The sequence below is a fragment of the Danio rerio genome, chromosome 14, assembly GCF_049306965.1.
Source record: "Danio rerio strain Tuebingen ecotype United States chromosome 14, GRCz12tu, whole genome shotgun sequence".
Taxonomy (NCBI): domain Eukaryota; kingdom Metazoa; phylum Chordata; class Actinopteri; order Cypriniformes; family Danionidae; genus Danio; species Danio rerio.
In genome coordinates, this window is record NC_133189.1 from 45,275,963 (window position 1) to 45,299,749 (window position 23,787).

Here is a 23,787-nt window from a genome sequence, read left to right on the forward strand (position 1 = left end):
AAATCAAATAATATTTAAAGCGCCCAGGCGAGTATCATGATTACCGTAGGCTTATTGAGTGTCTAAAATTTAAAAAGCAAGCACTGTATCACAGGAATCAATGCAACGCTCAAGGTACCTTCATGATGGAGCGTTAATGAATACATTTCTCCTTGCGTTTTGCCTTGAACCCCAGAACTCTGCTTTAGTGCTGAGAGCAAATTTACTTTTATCATCATTATTTCTTTGTAATATCTAGCCCCTTTTTCATCTATTCAGTTAGCTTGGATGCACAAAAGCACAGAGCAGACAAAAAAAAAAAATTAGTTGGGTTAAATATGCTAAAGGGGAAGGTCTAGTGTGGTATGCCATAATACAGGAGAGCAATAACAACAACGAAAAAGAACAGGAAAGAGGGGGTTTAAAAGCCCTGCATTTTTAATCAATAAGAACGCCTGCAGTAGCTTCAAGCTGGATTGACACTGACAAGGTCCTTCACAGGACACCCGGTTCATTACATCTTTATCATGCTCTTAAAGAAATACTTCCCACCCGAAATTGGAAACTGCATGACATTATTCTGATGCTTAAGCAAACCTGTATACATTTCTTTCTGTGGATCTGCTCATTTGTAAAGAACAACAATGAATGGACACAATTAAAAGGACCTTTAAATATATTTAACATAGGCTCATGAAAAGCTTTGAAAAGGTAGTCCTATATACATTTATGGGAATCACAAATTATGTAGCCAGAAGTATGTATGGCTGCATTTCGTCATGAAAACAAATGCTATGGAGCGGTTTGATGCTGTTCCTTTTCATGCTTACCAACTGACTGCTTACATCCATATTGACGGCTTTCCTGCTGTTAACTGGACTTGAGATGCAAAGAGAGTTGACCAGGATGACAGGGTTCGAGATCTGGCGAAGAACAGTTCCAGAAAGCAGGGAAGACAAAAACAAAAGCAAAAAAATAAAATAAACAAGTAAATAACAGGGTGAGAATGTAGTAAAATCAAAAAAACGTTGTAAAAATCAGACAAGGACATTTCTTTTTGTTTTTTAAAACTGTCGGTTGGGTTTAAAAAAAAGTGGGTGGGCGGGTCAATTGGTGCTTTTTAAAATATTATTGGTTAGGGTTAGGGAAGGAGGAGGGTGTGTCAGTTGATCGGTCAGTTATCCAGTCATTTAGTCTGTCAGTGAGTCTGTCAGTCAACATCATCCTCTGGTGGATATACGCAAGAACAGCAGGCGAGAATGGCACACACAAGAAAAATTTGAGATCTGAAAAAGCATACACAGCGGCCTCTGGTGGATTTACGCGAGAACAGCTTGCAAGAATGGCACTTGCGAGAGAAATTTGAGATCTCAAAAAATATACACAGCGGGCTCTGGTGGATTTGCGAAAACAAAAACTACAAAAAAAAAAAAAAAAAAAAAAAAAAAAAACATATCTCCTGGGACATATTTAGCGATCACCAGAAATGTATATAGTGATGCGTTTTCAGAATATGCTTGGGTTGAACATATCATTACACACATTTCTGCATTATTTAAGAGTGATTGCTCAGTCATGCCATTTTGAGGTGTGTTATTTTACAAAGACACTTGGTAAAAAGCTAGTCCAGAAATATATGTTTGCAAGTTGCATTGAGCAAGTAAAAGATTAAAGGTCCCCGATTACGTTTTATTTTTTATTTATTTGCTTAAGCATATATTTGAAATACTCATACATTCACTTATTACACAGCTGTAAGATTTCAAAATGTATTGCAAACTCAGTGAAGGGCGACACCATGGCTCAGTGGTCAGCACTGTCTCATGACAGCAAGAAGGTTGCTGGTTCAAGTCCCAGCTGGGCAAGTTGGCATTTCTGTGTGGAGTTTGCAAGTCGTCCCAGTGTTGGCGTGGGTTTCCTTCAGGTGCTCTGGTTTCCCCCACAGTCCAAAGACATGCGCTATAGGTGAATTATGTAAACAAAATTGGCTGTAATGTATGAAAGCCTGTGTGAATGTGAGAGTGTATGGGTGTTTTCCAATACTGGGATACAGCTGGAAGGGCTGGAATGTAAAACATTTGCTGGAATAGTTGCTGGTTCATTACACTGTGGCGACCCCTGATAAATAAGGGACTAAGCCGAAGGAAAATTAATGAACTCAGTCAAATAAAAATACCAGTGGAAATGTCTTTGTAATAGAGGTTTGGGTTAATCAACTAATTCTTCTACTGTTTCATTATTTGACAGGGCTCAAACTTATATTATTTACATACATTGACTTTGGATGCAAGTAAACCTACTGTGTGTTTTAAATAGTTACAGTAAAGCATAATTGCGCCACTTTAACATTCAAATATTTCAATATTCTGTTTATCATTTGTATAGTCTTGTATCATACAAACACAGCTGCTCAATTGTATTATAGTTACAGATACTGGAAGTCAAAAAATTCAGTATTAACAGTACAGTAATATTATCGCTGTGCTTATTTTCTGGCCAGAACAATTGTTTCTGTACACTTTAATGGATTATATGGTAACAAACAGGTAAGATCTCTTGTCCCCATAATAATCAATGTTTTGAAAATGTATGTTCAGTCAACTAAAATAATCTATATTTCACTTCAGGATATTTATGAACGTAAATAGCAAACAATCTAATTATCAAAATGATTCAAGCACCTTTGTTTCACTAAGGTCCAGCTGCTGTTTATTCCCCAAATAAAACATTATCTCTTACTTGTATGTCTCCTATTCCAGGTTCATATGATTTGATCACTTTGTGTGATGAACAGACTTCAAGTCATTTCGATCAATAATACAATAATCACAGGAATAAATGATGCACTAATAAAAACATTACATCACAGTGGAATATTCTATATTCTACTATTTCCAATACACTGTGGTCCAATCAGTTCTGCTTTCACCACCCTCACAGGCTTACATCTCTACATAAATTTCTCTTTGTATATGGATTAATACAAATTCAGATCCGTGCAGAAGTTACTTTGAAGCTAATTTCAATACATTATGCTCTCCAAAACAGAGCCGACAAACAAGTCGATATTAAATGATGTGTTTACTGCTCTATGCTACACTGCATAAAGCACTTTAATAATCAGAAAATGCGTTGATTTGTGACATTAATCTTAATGTAGTATTATATTTGTGAGCGTGCATCTCTTGCCTTATGTCTAAGCATAACGTATTACTCAGAACTGCGACTGAGACAGATGAGGTTGAGCTCAGCAGTGTAATTTCTCATCATAACACAACACACACATAAATATTAATAGCGGGGTTTTTTGCTGGTGGGCATGAATCATTTTTGTAGACAGAGAGGAGCCACCCATGCATGCCCAAAAACAGCATTTAAGAAAGCGCTGAGATAAACAGCGGCGCTGCAAGGCCTGGCAACAGGGAAAAGCCATATAATGCTTCTGAGACAATCAAGACAAATCAGACATTGCTGGAATCTACTCGAAGCATATTTATGGCAACTGAGGGCATCTGCAAGATTGCATTCATTAATAGAGGATAGTTAGGCTGCCTGTCAAGCCTGAGCAAACGTGTGCAAAGACTGGCTTTGACAAAAGTACAGTATGATTGTGCTGTTAATAAGAAACCAGGCCAGTTAAATATACAGCAGGTAACAATAAATATTGAACAATTCACATTTTTTCTCAAAAAAACATATTTCTAAAGGTGCTGTTGACATGAAATTTTCACCGCATGTTGATAATGATCAAATAAATTCATTCATGCAAAGAAAACAAAACTAATTAGGTTAAAAATTAAGTTGTGTGTAATCAAATAAAATGACACAAGAAAAAAAGTATTGAACACATGAAGAAAGAAAGGTGTAGAAAGGCAGTGAAAGCCCAGACAGCAGCTGAAATCTTTCGGTAGTTTTTCAGCAACCCCTTGCCCTTCGTCATTGTAAGTTAATATTCGCTGCTCCAGTCCAACATCTACATTAGCAGGATGATGAAGAGGAAACCAGGGTGGACATTTCAGCAAGACAATGATCCACAACACAGACAAGGATACCCTCAAATGGTTTCAGAGAAAGAAAATCAACATGTTAAAAAGCTGTAGATTGGCCCAGCCAAACACCTGACTTGAATCCAATTTAAAATTTAAAATAAAGATCAGATTGGATATATGAGACCCAAAAAACCATCAAGATTGTTACCCTCTGTTGAAGTCTGAGCAATTCATGTGAGCGTCTTTAAGCTGCCGTCCTTAAAAATCCTTTTATTTAAAGTATTAAATACATTTCAGTAGTTCAGTACTTTTTTTGCTTAGTTTTATGTTTGTATTTTTTTTGTGTGTGTTTTACCAAAATATGGATCATTTTCATGTTAACAGCTTTCCATAACAGCTCCCTTGTTTAATAGCCAGGCACTGGTCATTGAGTCAACCATTTAAAAGGGATAGTTCATTGACTGCAATAGTAGTAACACAAATATTGTGGAAATCAATGGTTAAAGGTTTCCAGATTTCTTTGGTTTCAACAGAAGAAAGAAACTCAAACAGGTTTGAAGGGATGGTAAATGATGACAGAATTTAGATTTTTGGCTGCACTATCCTTTTTTAGGTCTGTCTCAATCACAAAATTCTCCCAGTGCACTGAAGCGTTCACTGTCTGAAAGTCCCACAGTGTACTCTGAAAATCATGGAGCATTGATGCTCACTATGTTCCCTTAACCGAATTTTGAAGCAATGAAAATGACTCACGTGAACCAAAGCCACAAATTTAATAACAAAAGAAGTATTTTTTTTTTTAACTGTTAACCATTTATATTTAACCACAAATGAGAATAGTTAATACAGAACAAAGTAGCAAACATTTGTAAATATTTGGTTGAAATGTTGCTGGTATATTAAACATCTAATTAATTATCTATAGTGTCTAAAATTAAAATATAATATCAGTTATGTTGTTATTGATAAATTCCAGTTTTAATGTTGCTTTAGTGTACTTTTTGTCACACACACATGTTAAAATGTCTAGAGCACTAACCTAATCTGTCCTTACCATTGCCTGAATGCATGTACAGTACATGACCTACTCATTACTTGAGAGCAAAGGAGTGGATTGAGACACTTGGATATGCCTAAATATATATATACTGTAAGAATAAAAAAAAGGTCAGCAGAACCTGAAAAAGTTTTGCACTCACTGATGCAAAGTGTGTTAACCATTGGTCTGGCTGATCTATAATAATTATGTCAGACAAAAAAAAAAAAAAAATGTTGGATCATTTTAAGGTACCAATGGATGACCTTAATGAAAAACTAATACATTATTAATTAAAATCAAGAGACCATTCCTGGATGCGTCTTCAAACATCCATTATAGAGCACCCAATAAAGCAGTGCAACAACACCAAGATAAGAAGGTTATGCATCATTCACACAAGCAGCAACTTATAGCTGCCTATCGCTCTGGGTGCTGACCTGCTGCAAATGCAGGTCTGTGTATGTCTACAGCATGGAGAAAACATCCAGAACTGTGCAAGGATCACATGAGCTCTACTGGTGCTTCTATTGGCTTGGCTCAAGAAAATCAATCTTCATTTGCATGAGGGATTCTGAACTTTGTCACATTGCTAGACATGCCCACCTAGTCGCTGTCGCTCGCCATAGATATTTACATTAGATGTTGCCTACGCTACTGTTGTCTATTGGAAGAAATGTGTCAATAGAGCCACCATTTTAGTACAGGGTAGTGCTCCTTTGAAATGAATGTGGGACCAAGGTGCAGTGGAGGATTGGCCATCTGGAACCATAGATATGTAAACATATATACATACATCTATGATCAAGAATCTTTCCAGTGGTCATTATACGAATATTTTTTTGATTTACAAAAATTATAATTTTACATTTTCTATATCGATGGATAAAAGACAGAACTCCTCATTCATTCATTTTCTTGTCGGCTTAGTCCCTTTATTAATCCGGGGTCGCCACAGCGGAATGAACCGCCAACTTTTCCAACAAGTTTTTACGCAGCGGATGCCCTTCCAGCCGCAACCCATCTCTGGGAAACATCCACACACACACTCATACACTACGAACAATTTAGCCTACCCAATTCACCTGTACCGCATGTCTTTGGACTGTGGGGGAAACCGGAGCACCCGGAGGAAACCCACGCGAACGCAGGGAGAACATGTAAACTCCACACAGAAACGCCAACTGAGCCGAGGGTCGAACCAGCAATCCAGCGACCTTCTTGCTGTGAGGCAACAGCACTACCTACTGCGTCACTGCTTCACCTCAAATTTCACACAGAAACACCAACTGACCCAGCTGAGGCTCAAACCAGCAACCTTCTTGCTGTGAGGCGACAGCACTATCCACTGCGCCACCGCTGTGCACAGAACAGAACTCTTTGAACAGAACTCCTGTTAAATGTGATTTAATCTGTGTCCTGAAACACACTCCCTCTCCTGCTTTCACTTCCAATTCTAACAGAGGATAAGATTCATTTGTGAATGAATCTCTGTTATGAATGACTCGTGTGAACCATCCAACACAATCTCACGGCAATTCGTAACTTTTTGATTTAGTGGCTAATTCCTATGAGTTCGTTCGATCTAATTTGTACAATTTAGTATGACTTGCTCATCCCCCCAATGACGGTTGGGTTTAGGGGCGAGGTTAGGTGCCACGCCTCCTTTTTAAAATCATACGATTTCGTACGAATGAACTTGTACGAATTTGTACGATTTAGTCACTAAACTGGCAAAACGTAAAATACTTACGTTTTCTCGTGAGATCAGGCTGGAACCATCAATATCCCTGAGTGTCAATGAGCATATTTACCTTTCTAAATTGTATATATCATTTGTAATATTCAATAATTTAGGGTGGACAGTATTTACATTGAGGCACAGGCACTGTTATGTTATCAGGCTCTTTTATTAGTTACTTTAAAGACTAGCCGTTATTTCACTTTGCTGACAATAATACAAGTTTCTGCCACCGCAGAGTCTTGTTGTCATATTTAATTTACATTGTATTTAGAGCAAGTTGGTGCTACTTTGCCTTATGGTCAATACAGTAAGTGACGTATTATCATCAATAATGTTACTTGTTTAACACAAAAGTTTGTAAAATACAAAAGCATAAAAAAATTAAATCTTACCTATGAAATGTTCTGCATTTATGCTTTGTTTGCTCGTTACTACAGCCGTACACATCGCTGAAGTCCAGCATCTTCAGATTAGCTTTAGTCTGGACTAGTGCGGTTGAATGACTTTTATCTTGGGAGCATTGTACAAATGTGGCAGGGCTATTAATGCATACTCAGGGTCCGTATGCGATATCTAGTGTATATATGGTCGCTTGCGTAGACAGAGGTCGCCAGAAAGCCTGTTGCTTTACCATTGCAAGTCGCTCATAGTGTGAATGGGGCTTAATAGCAACAGTGTAATGAACTTTACCTGTGAGCAGAACTTCATACATTTACCTTGACACTAGCTAGCTAAAAATATAAGGCCCAATCCCAATTCTATTTTTGTACCCCTACCCCTTACCCCTCCCCTTGGCCCTGAAACTCGAGGGTGCAGGGGAAAGGCTTCAAAATTTACCGCTAAGAATTGGGACAGCACTACAGTACCTGCACACGCCATCAGTGAGATCAGACGATGGCGACTGCTGTAGTTATTCCAGTTGTGTTATGTTTTGGTTTTTTATCTTCAGGAAATCATTGAAGGCATATGTTATGTTAAGGGGTAGAATTGAATTTATAATGTATATGTATAAGGGGTAGAATTGGGATTGGGCCTGAATCTGAGAAAAGCCCTAATGTCATCTGTTTGTAAATGTCAATTGATTTTTTTACCTCATGCAATAACATCAGTTTAGTATTACTAAGGATATTTAAGTAACACTGTTTGTTTCAATTTAACGTGTTGGGTGTGTGTCTGAACAGGTGTATGATCATCAATATAAAGCTGTGCTGGATGGAATAGAGACCGAGGGCATGATGGAAATCCATCCATCTGAGCGCATCGAGATCTTCAAGATGGGAAACGGCACTGACGAGGTCCTGGAGGTGCACGACTTCAAGAACGTAAGGATTTATGACATACACATGAAATATTTTCATTGCTATGCGAGAGGGTCGACTCAGATTCCTGCAGAACTGCTGTCAAAATACAGACAGAGCCTTTTTTCTTTCTTTTTCTCTCCGACTGATGATATTGAATCTCTGAAAAACACTGCGCTAAGCAAAAGCAAACTGGCAGCGATGACATCTCACATCAGCATTCAGACACACTTGTTGCTGGCCCCATCTTCTTTCTAAATTACTATGGTCAGTGGAGCAAAGCCACAAAAGAGATTAGTTTCATTCAAGGCAATGCCATGGGAAACCAGAAAACAAGCGAATAGGTAAAATCATTCAAATCACATGTTGATATAAATGAAAGGGGAGTAGGAGCAGCGAGCCCTCTTCAGCACTTCTTGCAACTTCTGGCTCAGGGCAGACTTTGGAATTGATTTTTGTGAAGGAGGGATGTTGCAAGTCATTACACACACTAAAACTACAAACCATCTCCACAGAGCCGAAGGCTACAGCCCATGAATGGAAATGCAGCGGTAATGCCAAGAGAAACACGGGCAAAATCCTCTCTCTATTGTTTTAGACAAGCACTCTCGGCGTCCTCCAGAAACTTAAAAGTAATGATGAGAATTCCACAACAGCAGCTTATAGGCAAAGCCAAGGAGACGCATCGCATAGACTAAGCAAAAGCCATAAAGTGTCCTTCAGCAGGAAAGGGAATAATCTAGTCATATATTTTACTGCAATGCAAGGTAGCCGTGAATTTCCATTACATTTATTTACGGTCCAGGGATCACTGCATAGACACTGTTGTTCAAAAGTTTGGGGTCTGTCATGTTATTTTAACAAAATAGTTTTATTCCGCAAAGGATACATTAAACTGACCAAAAGTGACAGGTGTTGGCTTTCATATTCCCCTTAAATTGTTTTATTCTAATAATGGAGGGTAGATCTTTCAGAATAATTATGGGTAACACTTTAGTTCAAGTAACAATTCACACTATTATAATCTTCACTATTTAGCCTCCACTTTCCTTACTAATCTGCAATTCCCTCTCTGGCTCCTTCACTAGCTACTGCAAAAAAAAAAAAAAAAAAAAAAAAAAAAAAAAAAAACTAATGTTTTGCTTCTTACACCTTCTTTACATACCTGAAACTTGCCTACAGCATTCATTGTTATTCATTGTTGCTCTTATAGTTGCGTAAATTGCTTCCTTGTCCTCATTTGTAAGTCACTTTAGATAAAAGCATCTGCTAAATGACTAAATGTAAATGTAAATGTATTAATAACTGGCTTATTACTAGGCCCACATGGAATCTGTGAGCGCAGAAATCCACAGATTTTTTTGCCCATCATTAAATATATTTATTTACTTGTGTAAATTTATATTTATTCAGTTTTTAAATTTGTTTCAGTAGTAATAGTGGCTAATATGAAAGCGTTCATTTGGTTTATTTACAATACAGTTTGTAAAGTAATCATTTCACTCTTTTAGCAGATATATTATTTGAGAGACTTGCTTTGGTAACCAAATAAGTGGATCTAGATGAATTTGCATTGTAAACGTTAAATAAAAGTTAAAAAAGTGTTATGTTTTGTTTCATATATTAAGTTTTTGGTTTTGATACACTCAAAATAATTCTGCATGAATCTGCAGATTTTTTACAAAATTTCCCACAGAAATAGCAAAAAAAATGTCCACAGATTCTGTCTGGCCCTACTTATTACCTACACTATAAAACACAAAAAGATAAGGTAACTTAAACCATTTGAGGAAACCGGTTGCAACAAACCATTTAAGATCAACAACTAATTCTAATGAGTACTGTGAACTTAATCTATCTGAGTAAACAAAGCAATTTGAGCACAGTACAACACAATAAATGAAGAGAACTCAAACCAACTGAGTAATGCAAAACCAAATAAGTTAAGGCAACTCAAACTGTTTGAGGAAACCAATTGCTACAAACCATTTGAGTTAAAAAAAGAATCTATATGAGTACTATGAACTTACTCTAAGTTGAACAATGAGATATTTAATTAACACATTATATTCAACACCGAGTTCAAAACTCTTTTCAAATGAGTAGATTTAACTTTACGTTAATTTTGAGTTAGCTACACTCATTTCATTTCATAAAGTTGACTGTTGGGTTTTATAGTATATGAAGATATTAACTGTTTATTAGTGCTAAAAGTATGATTTTAATCTAGACCTAAACTAATCCTACATAATACAATCCGTAAGAAACCAATTAGTTGTGTACTAAATTAAACGTCTTGATGAATGATTTGTTAATGGTGAAAATTGTACCTTAAATGAAGGTGAGATGGAATACTAACATAAACTATTAATATTACATCAATGTAATTCTTAACAACATTCTTGATGTCATTCAAATAACATTTTTTATAAGTGTTTTATAAGTTACTTTATTACTTTTGCTGAAACGCTTTTACCACAAAACAGAGATCAAATTCTGTTTAACCCAGAGACCTTCCAATACCAATACATTTACAACATGAAATAAAGTGATGTCAGGGACATGGGTTAAATCTGGTTAAATAAATACTGCATGAAAAAGCAAAACTCTATAAAACCTTGACCATAATGATAAAGAACTGCTGAAAAGAGCTTGCATACCAGGAATAAATTACATTGCAAACAATATTAAAGTGGAAAACAGTTCTTTTAAATATATTTTTACAGTCTCTTTTAGAATACTCTTGCACTATTTATAAAATGCAATAGTGCAATATTAAGTTATGCACCTCTTCCTTTTAAGTAGATTGTTGCCATAGATGATATTCGTGGGTATAAGACTTCTTTCCAAAACATTTTTAAAAGATCTTGATAACACTTTATAATAAATACACACTATGTATCATTTATCAAGCATTAGGAAATAGTGAATTTATTATTTGTTGAGCATTAACTCTACATTAATAAACATTACTAAGCAGTTTATAACTGCAGCTACAAATCAAATCTTGGTATCAAATAAACAATAATCTTTGCAATCTTTTCTAAAAAAAAAATAAATAGAGTAAAGTTTAAACATTGCTGAATAACTGGAGTGTCAAAATATGACAAACTTGGATAAAACAACAATTTAACACTATAATAGCATGCATTTCAATGTTAATTAGAGATATTTAAACGGTGCAGTAATTTTATTTTAGATAAGGTTGCAAAGATTTATTTATCTTTATCTTTAGTTTTTATTCTATACAGTTTAATTTGTGTATCTTCAAACAAAAAGAAATGCATAATGTCAATTATTTACTTTTTTCCTCTTTTAACTGAGCCTTTAACTGTCATTTATAGGGGATTTATAAAGCATAAGTCCTCACTTTAGATTAGGTCACAAAACTGAACGAAGTTGACTTAATAAAGCAGTTATTAACATACAAACTAACTATTAGTATTTGCCTGAATAATAAAAATTATAAATGTTAATTTAAATAGTTTATATATCATTTACTAACTCATTCTGAATGATCTTAAAAAAACAACCATGTTTTAATAACTGGTTTGTAAATAATGCAATACTTAATATAATAATGAAAAATAAATCATTAACAAAGTATGAAAGAACAATCATCAAGCACATTATTAATGTGGTTATAAGTCAATAATACAGCACTTGTAGCTTCAGTTATAAACTGCTTGCTAGTGTTTATTAATGTGGAGTTAAATCTTAACAGATAATGAATTCACTATTTGATAATCCTTAATAAATTCAATCTGGCCTTTATTTGTCACATACACTTCCGTATAGCGAAATTGGACCCCCCCCGACCATACACAAACATCACAATTTTCAGAGGAAGACAGGTCACTGGGGGTAGCATTTAGAAAAAGGAAGTAAGATACATTTCAGGAGAGGGAGGCGAAAAAAAAAGGGTAGTGTAGTTGATGATTTTTTTTTAAGTTAAATGGTTGTAAACAATTAAATTGGAAAACTTAAACAAACAAATTAAGTTGAACATTAGTAAATTTATTTTGTTTTTTTTTTAATTCAACACATAAATTGTTTACAACCATTTTGCAGACATCATTTTTTTCAGTGTACATACCTCAAGCTTTTGAATTCATACCTCAAGCTTTTGCAGTGCATCCATATGGTTCATATATTTCAAAAATCGCACAACTATGTTTCTTCTAAACTTCAATGTGGCTTAATTTCCTTTATAAACTTTCACACAATTTTCCTTTTTATTTTTTAGATGTATGGAAATAACCTTTCACGCATACCAACGTAGAAATCTGCCATAAAATACAATAAATCATTTTCTAATGCACAAATGGGACCTTTTTACAGCAAATGCTGTAGTTTGAAAAGTGTCTGAGAGTAAGGCTTAAATGATTTTCCCAATAATCACCATCTCTGTCCATCAGCGTGGGGAATAACAATGATTAGTTTGTCCTACAGGAAGACAAGATGAGCTATCTTACCGCCCATTTGATGATACGAAAAGTCGGTAAAGAAGCAGGGGGAATTTCCTAACAAAGTCAAAGTCCGTTTATAACATCCTAATACAGAAACAGTATACGGCCAGGGTCGGTTTCCCAGACACAGATTAAGTCTGATCTTAGATCTTGTAATGTTGTTAACAGCGATTCTTCGGCGCTAATACGCTTTAGCGCCAGCCCTTGACTTCACCTGCATTCAGAAAGCAATATTTGTTGTCTCTCAAAGCGATCACTGGCAGAAACAGGTGCGGGCATCTACACGCGAGCGACGTGCCAATGATTGGAGCGCCGCTTCTTTGCCCTCTCTGCCAATTGCATCATTCAGTGCTTCCATTCGAATAATTGTCTCAGAGCATGCACACATTTAATCTGGCTAATGGGAAAGCTGTACTTCAACACTCTTTCTTAAATGACATTCTTTTCCTATTTTTTATCCCTTTAATGAAGAGTCTCTCCATTTTCCAGTTGACCAGGCTCAGCAATAAATGCATTTCATCAAGAGATATGCGTGCAAAAGCAAGCCATTACCAGAAATTGAAGCGTAATTTGTCACAGTGATTTTAGGCACAAACAATACACTTTTTTTTTTTGTGCTTCTCCCCTTATAGACCGGTGAACTTGGTTGGAAATGAAAATTGTTATATGAGAGAACAACAATTCCATTAATGCTTTAGAAATAATTCAGCTCAGTCTGCATCACTTGCCGTATGCTACAACAGCAAATAAAGATTACCTAATGTATTCCCGAATGCAGACAGAGATATTGTTTTTATCCTACCGAGTGAAGAGTCTGTAACACGATAGCCTTTATTTCCTTTTCCAAGACTACTTCCAGACAGTAAAGCACTGAGAACTTTCTTCAGATGCTCCTGCTGAAATAGCTTTTTCTCTTTTCAAGTGTAAAGCAACACATTCTGTATGGCAGACCATCAGCTGTGGCTTTCAGGAAAAAAGCTCCACACTTCAACAAACAGATTAGCTCCGCAACACAGACCATAAGTGCTGCAAATCAATGGGCTTTGCCTACATATAATCATGGCTTCGGCGGTATACCTCTGTGCTGGCTGGTGTCGTATACCAATAATCTTAAATTAGCTGGGACATGATTCCTGTAGCTTTAGTTATATAACGTGTTATATCTGCGCTGGCTAAAAAGAATTTGAGTGTCTGAGAGTATGTGAGGTCAACAGCTGATTTTATTTAAACTTTAGTTAATCAATTATATCTGTGTTTTTCCAGGGCATCATGGGCATCCGCTTTGCCAAGCACCAGAGATGTTATATCAGAAGTCAAACCAAGGAGCTGCCCAAGTTGGACACAAAGACTGTTGATGTTGAGGTATTACAATTTGGCCAAATGAACTTTTGCAGGTCAATTTGGCATGTTTATGTTATGATTTGATGTAGTTCTCCAGAACCAACAAAAAAATGTGTTTTCTAACTTTTGCTTACTAAACTTGGGTCTTTTTGTGTTATTAATATGTTTATTATGGTCATGCTTTACTTTGATGGTCCGTTTGTTACATTGCATCGACATGCAATCTAATGATAATTAGTTGGCAAGTGGACTATTAGGTTGGGGTTAGGGTTGCGCGTAGGGTTAGGGTTAGTGTAAGTTGACATGTACTTGCAAAGTTTCTTATAGTCAGTTAAATGTCTGTTGAAAGAGCAGTATCAACAGATATTAAGCAGACAGTCTACTAATACTCAAATGTACTATCAAAATAAAGTGTTACCAAATATTATTACTTTATTTAAGTGTTTGCGAAAAATTAGGTAACTGCTAATGTTATCGTTTTACTGTTCTTTCAATCTGTGTGTGTGCTTATTTAAGTGGTTTACATGGACATGAAATTGCATGATATGAGTCAGGCCCGTAGCCAGGGGGGTTCAGGTAGTCTGCCCACTGACAAAGCTCAGAATTTGGCCCCTACATGAGCTCATTTGTCCCATTTTTGACTACTATACCATCGTAAATTGTAAAAATAATCGTAAGAGAAAGGCTTTGAGACAAATGTAACTTTTAACTATTCAAACGGCCAAATTCTGTGTAAGGAAAATTGAATGAGCTGGCCAGTTTGTTAATTGCCTAAAGGCTACAGTTTTCATTTAAAATAAGTTTTAACAGATTCCTAATTTTTTTAAATAATTGATGATAAAAAAAATCATATTTCATTATTATTTTATTATTCTTATTTTATATTTTATTATTGTTTTTTTTATTATTATTATTATTCATCATTCACTCATTTTCTTTTCAGGGTGGTCCCTTTATTAATCAGGAGTCGCCAAAACGGAATGAACCGCCAACTTATCCAGCATATGTTTTACACAGCGGATGCCCTTCCAGCCACAACCCAACACTGGGAAACACTCATATGATTTGATTACTTTCTCGCGCTAATCGAAATGCATCTCGACTGTTTTATTTACTGCGTAAGCCCAAGCCTGGCCTAACCTCATCTAAAAGGATAGAAATTAAGTGAAAACCCACCCGAATGTTCTTCAGCTATAGTCTGTACTAGTAACATTGTTAGGTCGAGCTATGATTAGCTGCTGCAACATACCGCTGGTTCTTTCCTCCTTTCATGTGCAACTTGACAGCTTTAAGCCCCATGGTCCCTAACAAAAAGGTCTTTTTGCCGAATTTACACATTGCCTCATTGCCACATTGTTAAATTTACACTGTCCCATCTTTGCATTTTGAACATCACCTCGACAACCACGTGATGACAGCCTGCAGGTGCAGACCGACGTAAGCGTCTGTATCCAACCTTCCGTAATGAGCTAATAAATAACGGAGACTGTCATTTCTCTCCTGTTTCACACATTTTTAATTAATAAACTATTAGATGTTTTACGGTGGACCACTGTGCTTCCCTATTGTCATTAAGCACACCAGCTGAAAATGTAATACCTACAGCCACTGGATTTCAATTTAAGACATTAAGACTTTTTTAAGACCCGTGGGAACCCTGCTTCAGTGTGCAAAGACTTTAACTTTTTAAATAGTAAGCCACAGGTGGCATGGTGGCTCAGTGGTAAGTCCTGTCACCTCACAGCAAGAAGGCCACTGGTTCGAGTCCCTGTTGGACCAGTTGGCATTTCTGTGTGGAGTTTGCATGTTTTCCTTGTGTTCGCATGGATTTCCTTTGGGTGCTCTGGTTTACCCCACAGTCTAAAGACATGCGCTATAGGTGAATTGAATAAACTAAATTGGCCATAGTGTACGAGTGTGAATGTAAGTGTGTATGGATGTTTCCCAGTACTGTGTTGAGGCTGGAAGGGCATCCGCTGCGTAAAACATATGCTGGATACATTGGCGGTTCATTCCGTTGTGGCAACCCCTGATAAATAAGGGACTAAGCTGAAGTAAAATTAATCAATAAATGGTAAGCCACATGAGCTAAATTCAACACATAACACAAGGGTTAAAACGGGGGGGGGGAGTCATGAATTCTGCACAAGAGCTAATCAGAATGCGAAAATGAAACTTCGACCATCACCATTTATTTGCAATCCAACTAACCAGCAAAGCCGCGTCGACCCCCTCACCCCACCCCCTCCATCTCATCATCCCCTCCAGCATTTTCCACAAAAGTATAAACTTGGGTCTCCTGTGGCCATGAATCCATCCGAAAGTCCACAATTCCATAACCCCTTTGTGGCACACATCAAATGGTGTTTGCTGTCAATCCTGAACTAATATTAATTTTTAATCATCTCCTCTGAAGCCTCGGCCCAAATAGCCTTAAGGAGAGAGAGAGAGAGAGAGAGGGGTCCTTGGGAAAGGTAAGCCATTAAAATGGTATTTGAAGATGTTTGCTCCGTAAATTTCACTTGACTCAGGGCTGAAGTGATTCATCTCTGTTCTCCTGCTCTAATGGCTGTCTGTGATGCTCGGCTAGAGTGATGGGCCAAATTCTATCAATCAAACATCCAATTTATCGGTGTCATGGAGAATGGCAGGCGGCATTCGCATGCGCTAAACTCTTTTTCCTTCGCAGTTCATATCGAGAAGAGGGAGTGCACCAAAGTCGAATTGGTATTAAAAACACGCTGATCTATTGTTGTCGCAAGTTCCCCGACATCCTCTTTGACTTCTAGAACAGAAGGTATTGCAGGCAGAAACAGCCTGCGCGTTCTCTCCCACATCGTTTTAATGTCTAATCCATATTTACAGATACTAATTGCGAAGCAAACGCCATATGTCGCTGCCATTTCTCCCTTTTCTTGCTCATTGTGAAACCTAATTAGATTTTTCGGCTAAGCTTTATTTCACAGATGTGAAATCAATCAGAGTTGGCCAGGGCTGAAGCAGTGGGGCTGGATAGAGAGAGAGAGCGATGCGACTGCTTCTCGAGGGGCGACGGGGACACATGGTGCGCGATGGAGCAAGCTGTTTGTGCCATAAAGACGCAGCTAACCTGGAGAACATTCGCACAAATGATCTCTCATTTATTGGATAAACAGACTTAAGATTGCAAAATGCTAAAAATGCGAGCTGTGGGCTTCACACAAATTATTCAGGCTTGCTAACCGTTTATTTGCATTCCTGCTTCCTCTAAATCTTTGATTTGCTTACATTCATACCAGCATGGAGGCCAGAGATAAATCAGAATGCTACTGAAACCACCAAAGGAAAGAGAGAGAGAGAGAGAGGGGGGGGGGGGGGGGGGTTGAATTTAAAATGCCTTTTATTACAAGTCTCTCATTTTTAACGGCCACTTTATTAGGTACACCTGTCCAACTGCTCATTGACGCAAATTTCTAATCAGTCAATCATATGACAGCAACTCAACACATTTAGGCATGTAGACATGGTCAAGACATTCTGCTGCAGTTCAAATAGAATAGGGAAGAAAGGTGATTTCAGTGACTTTGAGCATAGGATGGTTATTGGTACCAGACGGGCTAATATGAGCATTTCAGAATCTGCTGATTTACTGGGATTTTCACACACAACCATCTCTATTGAATGATCGGCAGTTCTGTGGGTGCAAATGCCTTGTTGATGCTAGAGGTCAGAGGAGAATGGCCAGACTGTAACTCAAATAACCTTGTTACAACCGAGGTATGCAGAAGAGCATCTTTGAACGCACAACACGTCGAACCTTGAGGCAGATGGGCTACAGCAGCAGAAGACCACACCGGGTGCCACTCCTGTCATCTAAGAACAAGAAACTGAGGCAACAATTCACATTGGCTCACCAAAATTGGACAATAGAAGATTGGAAAAACGTTGCCTGGTCTGATGGGTCTGCTGCAACATTCGGATAGTAGAGAATTTGGCGTCAACAACATGAAAGCACACATCCATCCTGCCTTGTATCAATGGTTCAGGCTGGTTTTGGTATAATGGTGCGGAGGGTATTTTCTTGGCACACTTTGGGCACATTAGTATCAATTGAGCATTTTGACAACGTCACAGCCTACCTGAGTATTGTTGCTGACCATATCCATCCCTTTTTGACCACGGTGTACCCATCTTCTGATGGCTACTTCCAGCAGGACAACGCACCTTGTCATAAAGTGCGAATCATCTCAGACTGGGTTCTTAAACATGACAACGAGTTTACAAGATTATATATGTATAGATTTATAAAAACATATATCAATCAGCACATGTAATTTCACCAAATTTAAAAACATTACCAGCACATCTTCCCCTGACAATCTTTCAACCTTATTTTTACTGCTTACATACAGTGTAGTAAATGCCAGGAGATGGCATGTAAATATATCTCTTTTAACAAATTTAAAGCAAAAAAGACAGAGAGAGAGAGAGAGAGAGAGAGAGAGAAAGAGAGAGAAGGAGAGAGAGGGAGAGAGAGAGAGAAGCAGGCATTCTGTCCAAGGTTGTGAGCATGTAAAGGAAGTAGAGGTTAAAATCCCCATTATTAGCTCCAAGTGCAGCTGAGCCGCAGGGCATGTGACTGTGGTCCCAGAGCAAGCTGCCTTAACACGCTTCACCACAAAACAATGCTGGCTGAGGAGAAACTGCATGCCACTGATAAGGAATAAAGCAGCCGGCAAGCACGACCAGGTGACAAGCAGAAATTGTATGCCACCAGTTTGTTTACCATTTTCAATTTATTTAGTCTGAGAAATGATGAAAGCGGTAATCCCTGAACTTCCCACTGGTCTCCAACTGCCCACACGTCTCCAATGAAATCACGACCCGTCTTGCCTCATGACCCTTGAGTTTCAGGATTTTTTTTCTTCTTTTTTTAGACTCACGCACACATTTCCCACATAGAAATCTGATACATGGAAAAGTATGCAAATGACATATATGACATACAAGCTAATATTTAAATATTACAAATATACTATATATATATATATATATATATATATATATATATATATATATATATATATATATATATATATATATATATATTTTTTTTTTTTTTTTTTTTTTTTTTTTAAAGCAAAAAATGGCATTTAATTTTATTTTAAATAATGTATGCACATATATTCTCAAATATACTGTTCAAATATAAAGGGACCAAACAGATAGAATATGTTAAAAGGTTAGATTTTGTGCGCGCGTGTGTGTGTGTGTGTGTGTGTGTGTGTGTGTGTGTGTGTGTGCGCGTGTGTGCGTGTGTGTTAGTGTTTATTCATGGCCGTATACTAACAGCTGCTTGATCATTATCACCATCATTCTGCTTTTAAAATCTTAAGAATTCATTTCAGAGGTCGCCACAGTGGAAAGAACTGCCAACTATTTCAGCATAAGATTTACACAGCAGATGCCAGTACAGCTGCCAACCCAGTGCAGGGAAACATCCATATTACACACTCACACTCATTCACACTCATACGGCCAATTTCATTCGTTCATTCATTTTCCTTCGGTTTAGTCTCTTTATCCATCAGGAGTAGTTACAGCGGAATTAACTGGCCACTTCATTCATTCATTTTTTTTCAGCTTAGTCCCTTTATTCGTCATTTTATCTGCAGAAAACCCAAGCAAACACAGGGAGAACATGCAAACTCCACACAGAAATTTCAACTGGCTCAGCTGGGACTCAATCCAATGACCTTCTTGCTGTGAGGCGACCACACAACCACTGTTAACCACTGAACCAACGTGCCACCAATCTTAAGAATGTTTTGTATTTTTTATTCCATTCACAGATCTAGTTTTTATCATGACATTTCTTTTACTTATTTTAAAAATCTGTCCTTACAACATAAAAGATTTTCATGAGAAGACAGCACACCTGTCTACGTTTAAAAAAGAGGGAGCATCTTAAGTGAATCATCGTCTTTGGCATTTAAATGCCTGATTCATTAGGATTCTTGGCATTAAAAAGTTAGAAAACCTCTGGTCTAGCCTAAGAAATCTATCCAAAAGCATTCCCACTCACTTGTCTGACTGCTGAAGGACTCTTTGAAGAATGTGATCCGAATTCAGAAAATTTGCTCAGAACTGAGCAAATTACCTATTTTTTATTTTCAGCAAGGACACATTAAATCAAAAGTTAAGATATTTATAATTTAACAGAATATGTATGTGCTGTTCTTTGTATGAATTACTGCACAATATATCGTTTCGGCATCATTAGTGTAATGTGTGTGCCTGCAAATGTCACACCGCAGAATATGCAATGCTAAATTGGGATTTTAGTCAATCAACAATTGAGAATGCATAAGATTTGTAGTCATTGCAACGTATAACTGTAACAGACTAAATCTCATCCTTTGCATGTGTTTGAAAGGCATTTCAAGAAAGTGTTAAGCATTTGAGCTTAATAACAAAAAACATTTGTAGCTTCAATGAAGAAAAATTACTGATTTATTAATACAACGAAGACTGTACATTGTTATTTTACATTGTTTACATTATTTTACACAAAAAATAATGCATTTTTTTACAAATAGAGCTATTCAAGCCATCTGTTAAAATTGTTTTCATATATATGTCAGATTTTTGCAATATCGTGCAGCCCTAGCGCATACATCTTTTGTTTTAACTTTAATTCAATAAAGAATACCACACTGTAAATCCCAAAAAGTTAAGGTGACTCAAACTGTTTGAGAAAATCGATTACAACAAACCATTTGAGTAAAAAAAAACTAATCCTAATAAGTACTGTGAACTTAAGTAAATGAAGCAATTTGAGCACAGTATAACCCAATAAATGAAGAGAACTCAAACCAACCGAGTACTGTAAAACCCAATAAGTTAAGGCAACTCAAACCGCTTGAAGAAACTGATTGCTACAAACCATTTTAAGTTAAAAGTAAAAAAAAAAACTAATTTATATGAGTACTGTGAACTTACTTAGTTTAAGTTGAAGTAATGAGGTATTTAATTAACTCATTACCTTCAACGCTATACAAGTTCAAAACTTTTTTCAAATGAGTAGAATTAACTTTCAGTCAATTCTCACACTCATTTCATTTGATGAAGTTGACTGTTGAGTTTTGCAGTGCATGAATATCGTATGATGAAGCATATTAAGCAGCATAATGATCATGTCAGCCTGAAGACTGAAGTAATGGCTGCTGAAAATTCAGATTTTTCATTACAAGAATAAACGACATTTAAAATATTAAACTTATTTGATAAAACTAATAAATAATATAACGTTTTTGCTGTATTCTCATACGGAACAAGCCACTTCTTAAAAAAAAAATCTCCCTGACACCAAACTTTTGAATCGTAGATACCAAATTACCATGGAGCAAGAGAAAAATGTCATGAAAAAAGTCATGCTAATGGCGTCGTTCACTAATAACTTTCCTCCTCTCCAAGACATAAGGAAAATATTTTCAAATTATGTTTTAAGAGCATTTCAAAAATGGCTGTAAAAATGTCTACTATAATACAATTAAATATTTATACACTTGCTCAAAGCTACGTCTGAATAGCCACCAACGCAGAAAAAGATGGTGTAATTTCAGCATCAACCAGCAGGAGTCACACTAACTGGGCTACTCTAACCAGCCAAACCTTGACCCTTTGGTCAAGACATAATTCAGCTTTGCTCTTTTCACTTCAGTGCCTCTTCCGCAACCTTTAGATGTCTCAAGAGAAACAACCCTTAAACATACACAGCTAATTTCTCCAAAAATGTGATGGAATGTAGCAGGATCACTGCCCTAACCTTTGTTTACTCGTATGAAAGGCACGCTTTGCTTGAGCAGCCGAGAAGGCCAATTAAAGCGCTCTGTTTGCACCGCTGGCCCTAGTTTTAATTTTAGGCTAAAACAGCATCCTTCGCTGCTTGAGTCATGCAGGCTGTCCTCCTAGTCATCATTAGTTTAGCGTGATTTGAGGGAGAAAGGGCCGGAGCGGAGAAACTGTCTCAAAGGCACAAAGAGTGAAGCTTTTAATCAGGCGGAACTGGAACCGCTACAGGTCAGTGCTGTGTCACTTCCCAACAAACAAGAAGCGGCACCAAAAATGACTTCTAATAAAACAAGAGCAGCGGGATGAGGAAAAAAAGAGGGTTGAGGGAGAGCAAATGCAAGAGAAAGAGGGAAATCTAAAATAAATGATAGCAGCTCAGACAATAGCCTCAGGATTCCACATCAAGCTTAACTAATGTGCAATTAAGCTTTAGACTGGGAGAAAATCACCTTGTAAAAATATTTGTCATGTGAGCCGTTTCTCTGGTCTCTGCGCTAATTAACAAGGGAACGTAGGAGAGTTTGTTTGCACTTCTATTTACACATAACTACAAGCAAAACAAACATATACCTCATGTGATTACATTACCCAAAGAAGCTTTCTAGATCTCAATTAAATCAAACTGACACGCACTTTCGCAGTCATTATGCAACAATAATTTACTTAACAGCTCATGAACTACAGAACTAACAAATTAAGTACATTACTCTCAATACTATAATGGCTGACTGGGTGGATGCACCGCGGGATATACGGGATTGATCACATCAGTTTTTCCTTCTGACTCTTTGTTTTGGACTGCGGCCTTGAATTCAACAAAATAAGAGGGGCGGCATGATGGCTAAGTGGTTAGCACTGCCGCCTTACAAAAAGAAGGTATCTGGTTTGAATCCTGGCTAGGCCAGTTGGCATTCATGTGTGGCATTTTGTCTACCAGGTGATCCAGTTTCCCCCACAGTACAAAGACATGTGCTATAGGTGAATTGGCCACAGTGTATGAATGCGTGTGTATGCGAGAGTGTAAGGGTGTTTCCCAGTACTGGGTTGTGGCTGGAAGGCCATTCCCTGTGTAAAAAATATGCTGGAATAGTTGGCAGTTCATTCCGCTGTGGTGACCCCTGATAAATAAGACACTAAGTCGAAGGAAAATGAATGAATGAATGAATATTTTGTGCGCGTTTTGGAATATCGCATTAAAATTACTTGATGGAATTTAATTATGGCACAATTTTGCACATAAAATAAAATAACATACAACTGGATAAAACTTTGTATTTAATAAAAACAAATGTGCATAAACTACAATGGAAACAGATTTACCAAATAAATTCCGATATACAAATTAAAAAGTCATGTGGTTAAGTTTTAAGTAGTAGTTTTTAGTAGCCTGTTTTCTTATTCCATTAAATAAAACCAGAACCGCCACGTGCAAAGCATAAACAAAGCAGTAGAAATGTAGCTAAATTACAGACGGACTCTTTAAGTGTTGTTTCTTGACTTGAATTGTTTGTTGAATTGTTGCTAAAAACCCAATCAGAGTGCTGCGTTCAGCCTACGGCGATTCTACACGCTGAATATGTATGGAACACACCAAACCAACTACACTGAAAAAACACAATTCATTGGATTTACTAAAAAAAATTAAGTTAAGTGGTTGCAAACATATTGTATGTGGTGAATTTAAACAAACAAATGAAGTTGAACATTACTAAATTTAGTTTGTTTGTTTAAATTCATCCCATTTAAATTATTTGCAACTACACTATCTGACAAAAGTCTTGTCGCCGATCCCAGTTGTAAGAGCAACAAATAATAACGTGACTTCAAGTTGATCATTTGGTAAAGTGGCAGAAGGCTGATTTTTCAGATGAATCATCTGTTGAACTGCATCCTAAATTTATCACAAATACTGCAGAAGACCTATTGGATCCTGCATTAACCCAAGACACTCACAGAAATAAGTCGTTTAGTGAAGAAAAATCATGGTTTGGGGTTACATTCAGTATGGGGGTGTGCGACAGATTTATAAAGTGGATGGCAACATCAACAGCCTGAGGTATCAAGACATATGTGCTGCCCATTACATTACAAACCACAG

The 23,787-nt window shown here is 37.0% G+C and overlaps 1 protein-coding gene and 1 long non-coding RNA gene across 4 annotated transcripts in view; one reads left to right on the plus strand and one right to left on the minus strand.

The window, feature by feature from the left end:
* tnmd (tenomodulin) overlaps positions 1 to 23,787 on the plus strand; it is a 79,307-nt gene that overhangs the window by 36,401 nt on the left and 19,119 nt on the right. Inside the window, 2 exon segments of the mRNA NM_001114413.1 lie at positions 7,930 to 8,070; positions 13,779 to 13,877. Of these exon segments, the coding sequence (NP_001107885.1) occupies positions 7,930 to 8,070; positions 13,779 to 13,877 (240 nt within the window).
* Positions 1 to 23,787, minus strand: part of LOC141377576 (uncharacterized) — a 58,634-nt gene that overhangs the window by 6,939 nt on the left and 27,908 nt on the right. For all 3 annotated transcript variants that reach the window (XR_012389939.1, XR_012389940.1, XR_012389938.1), the window contains one exon: positions 810 to 902. This is a non-coding gene — a long non-coding RNA (uncharacterized lncRNA). The remainder of the gene's footprint in view (positions 1 to 809; positions 903 to 23,787) is intronic.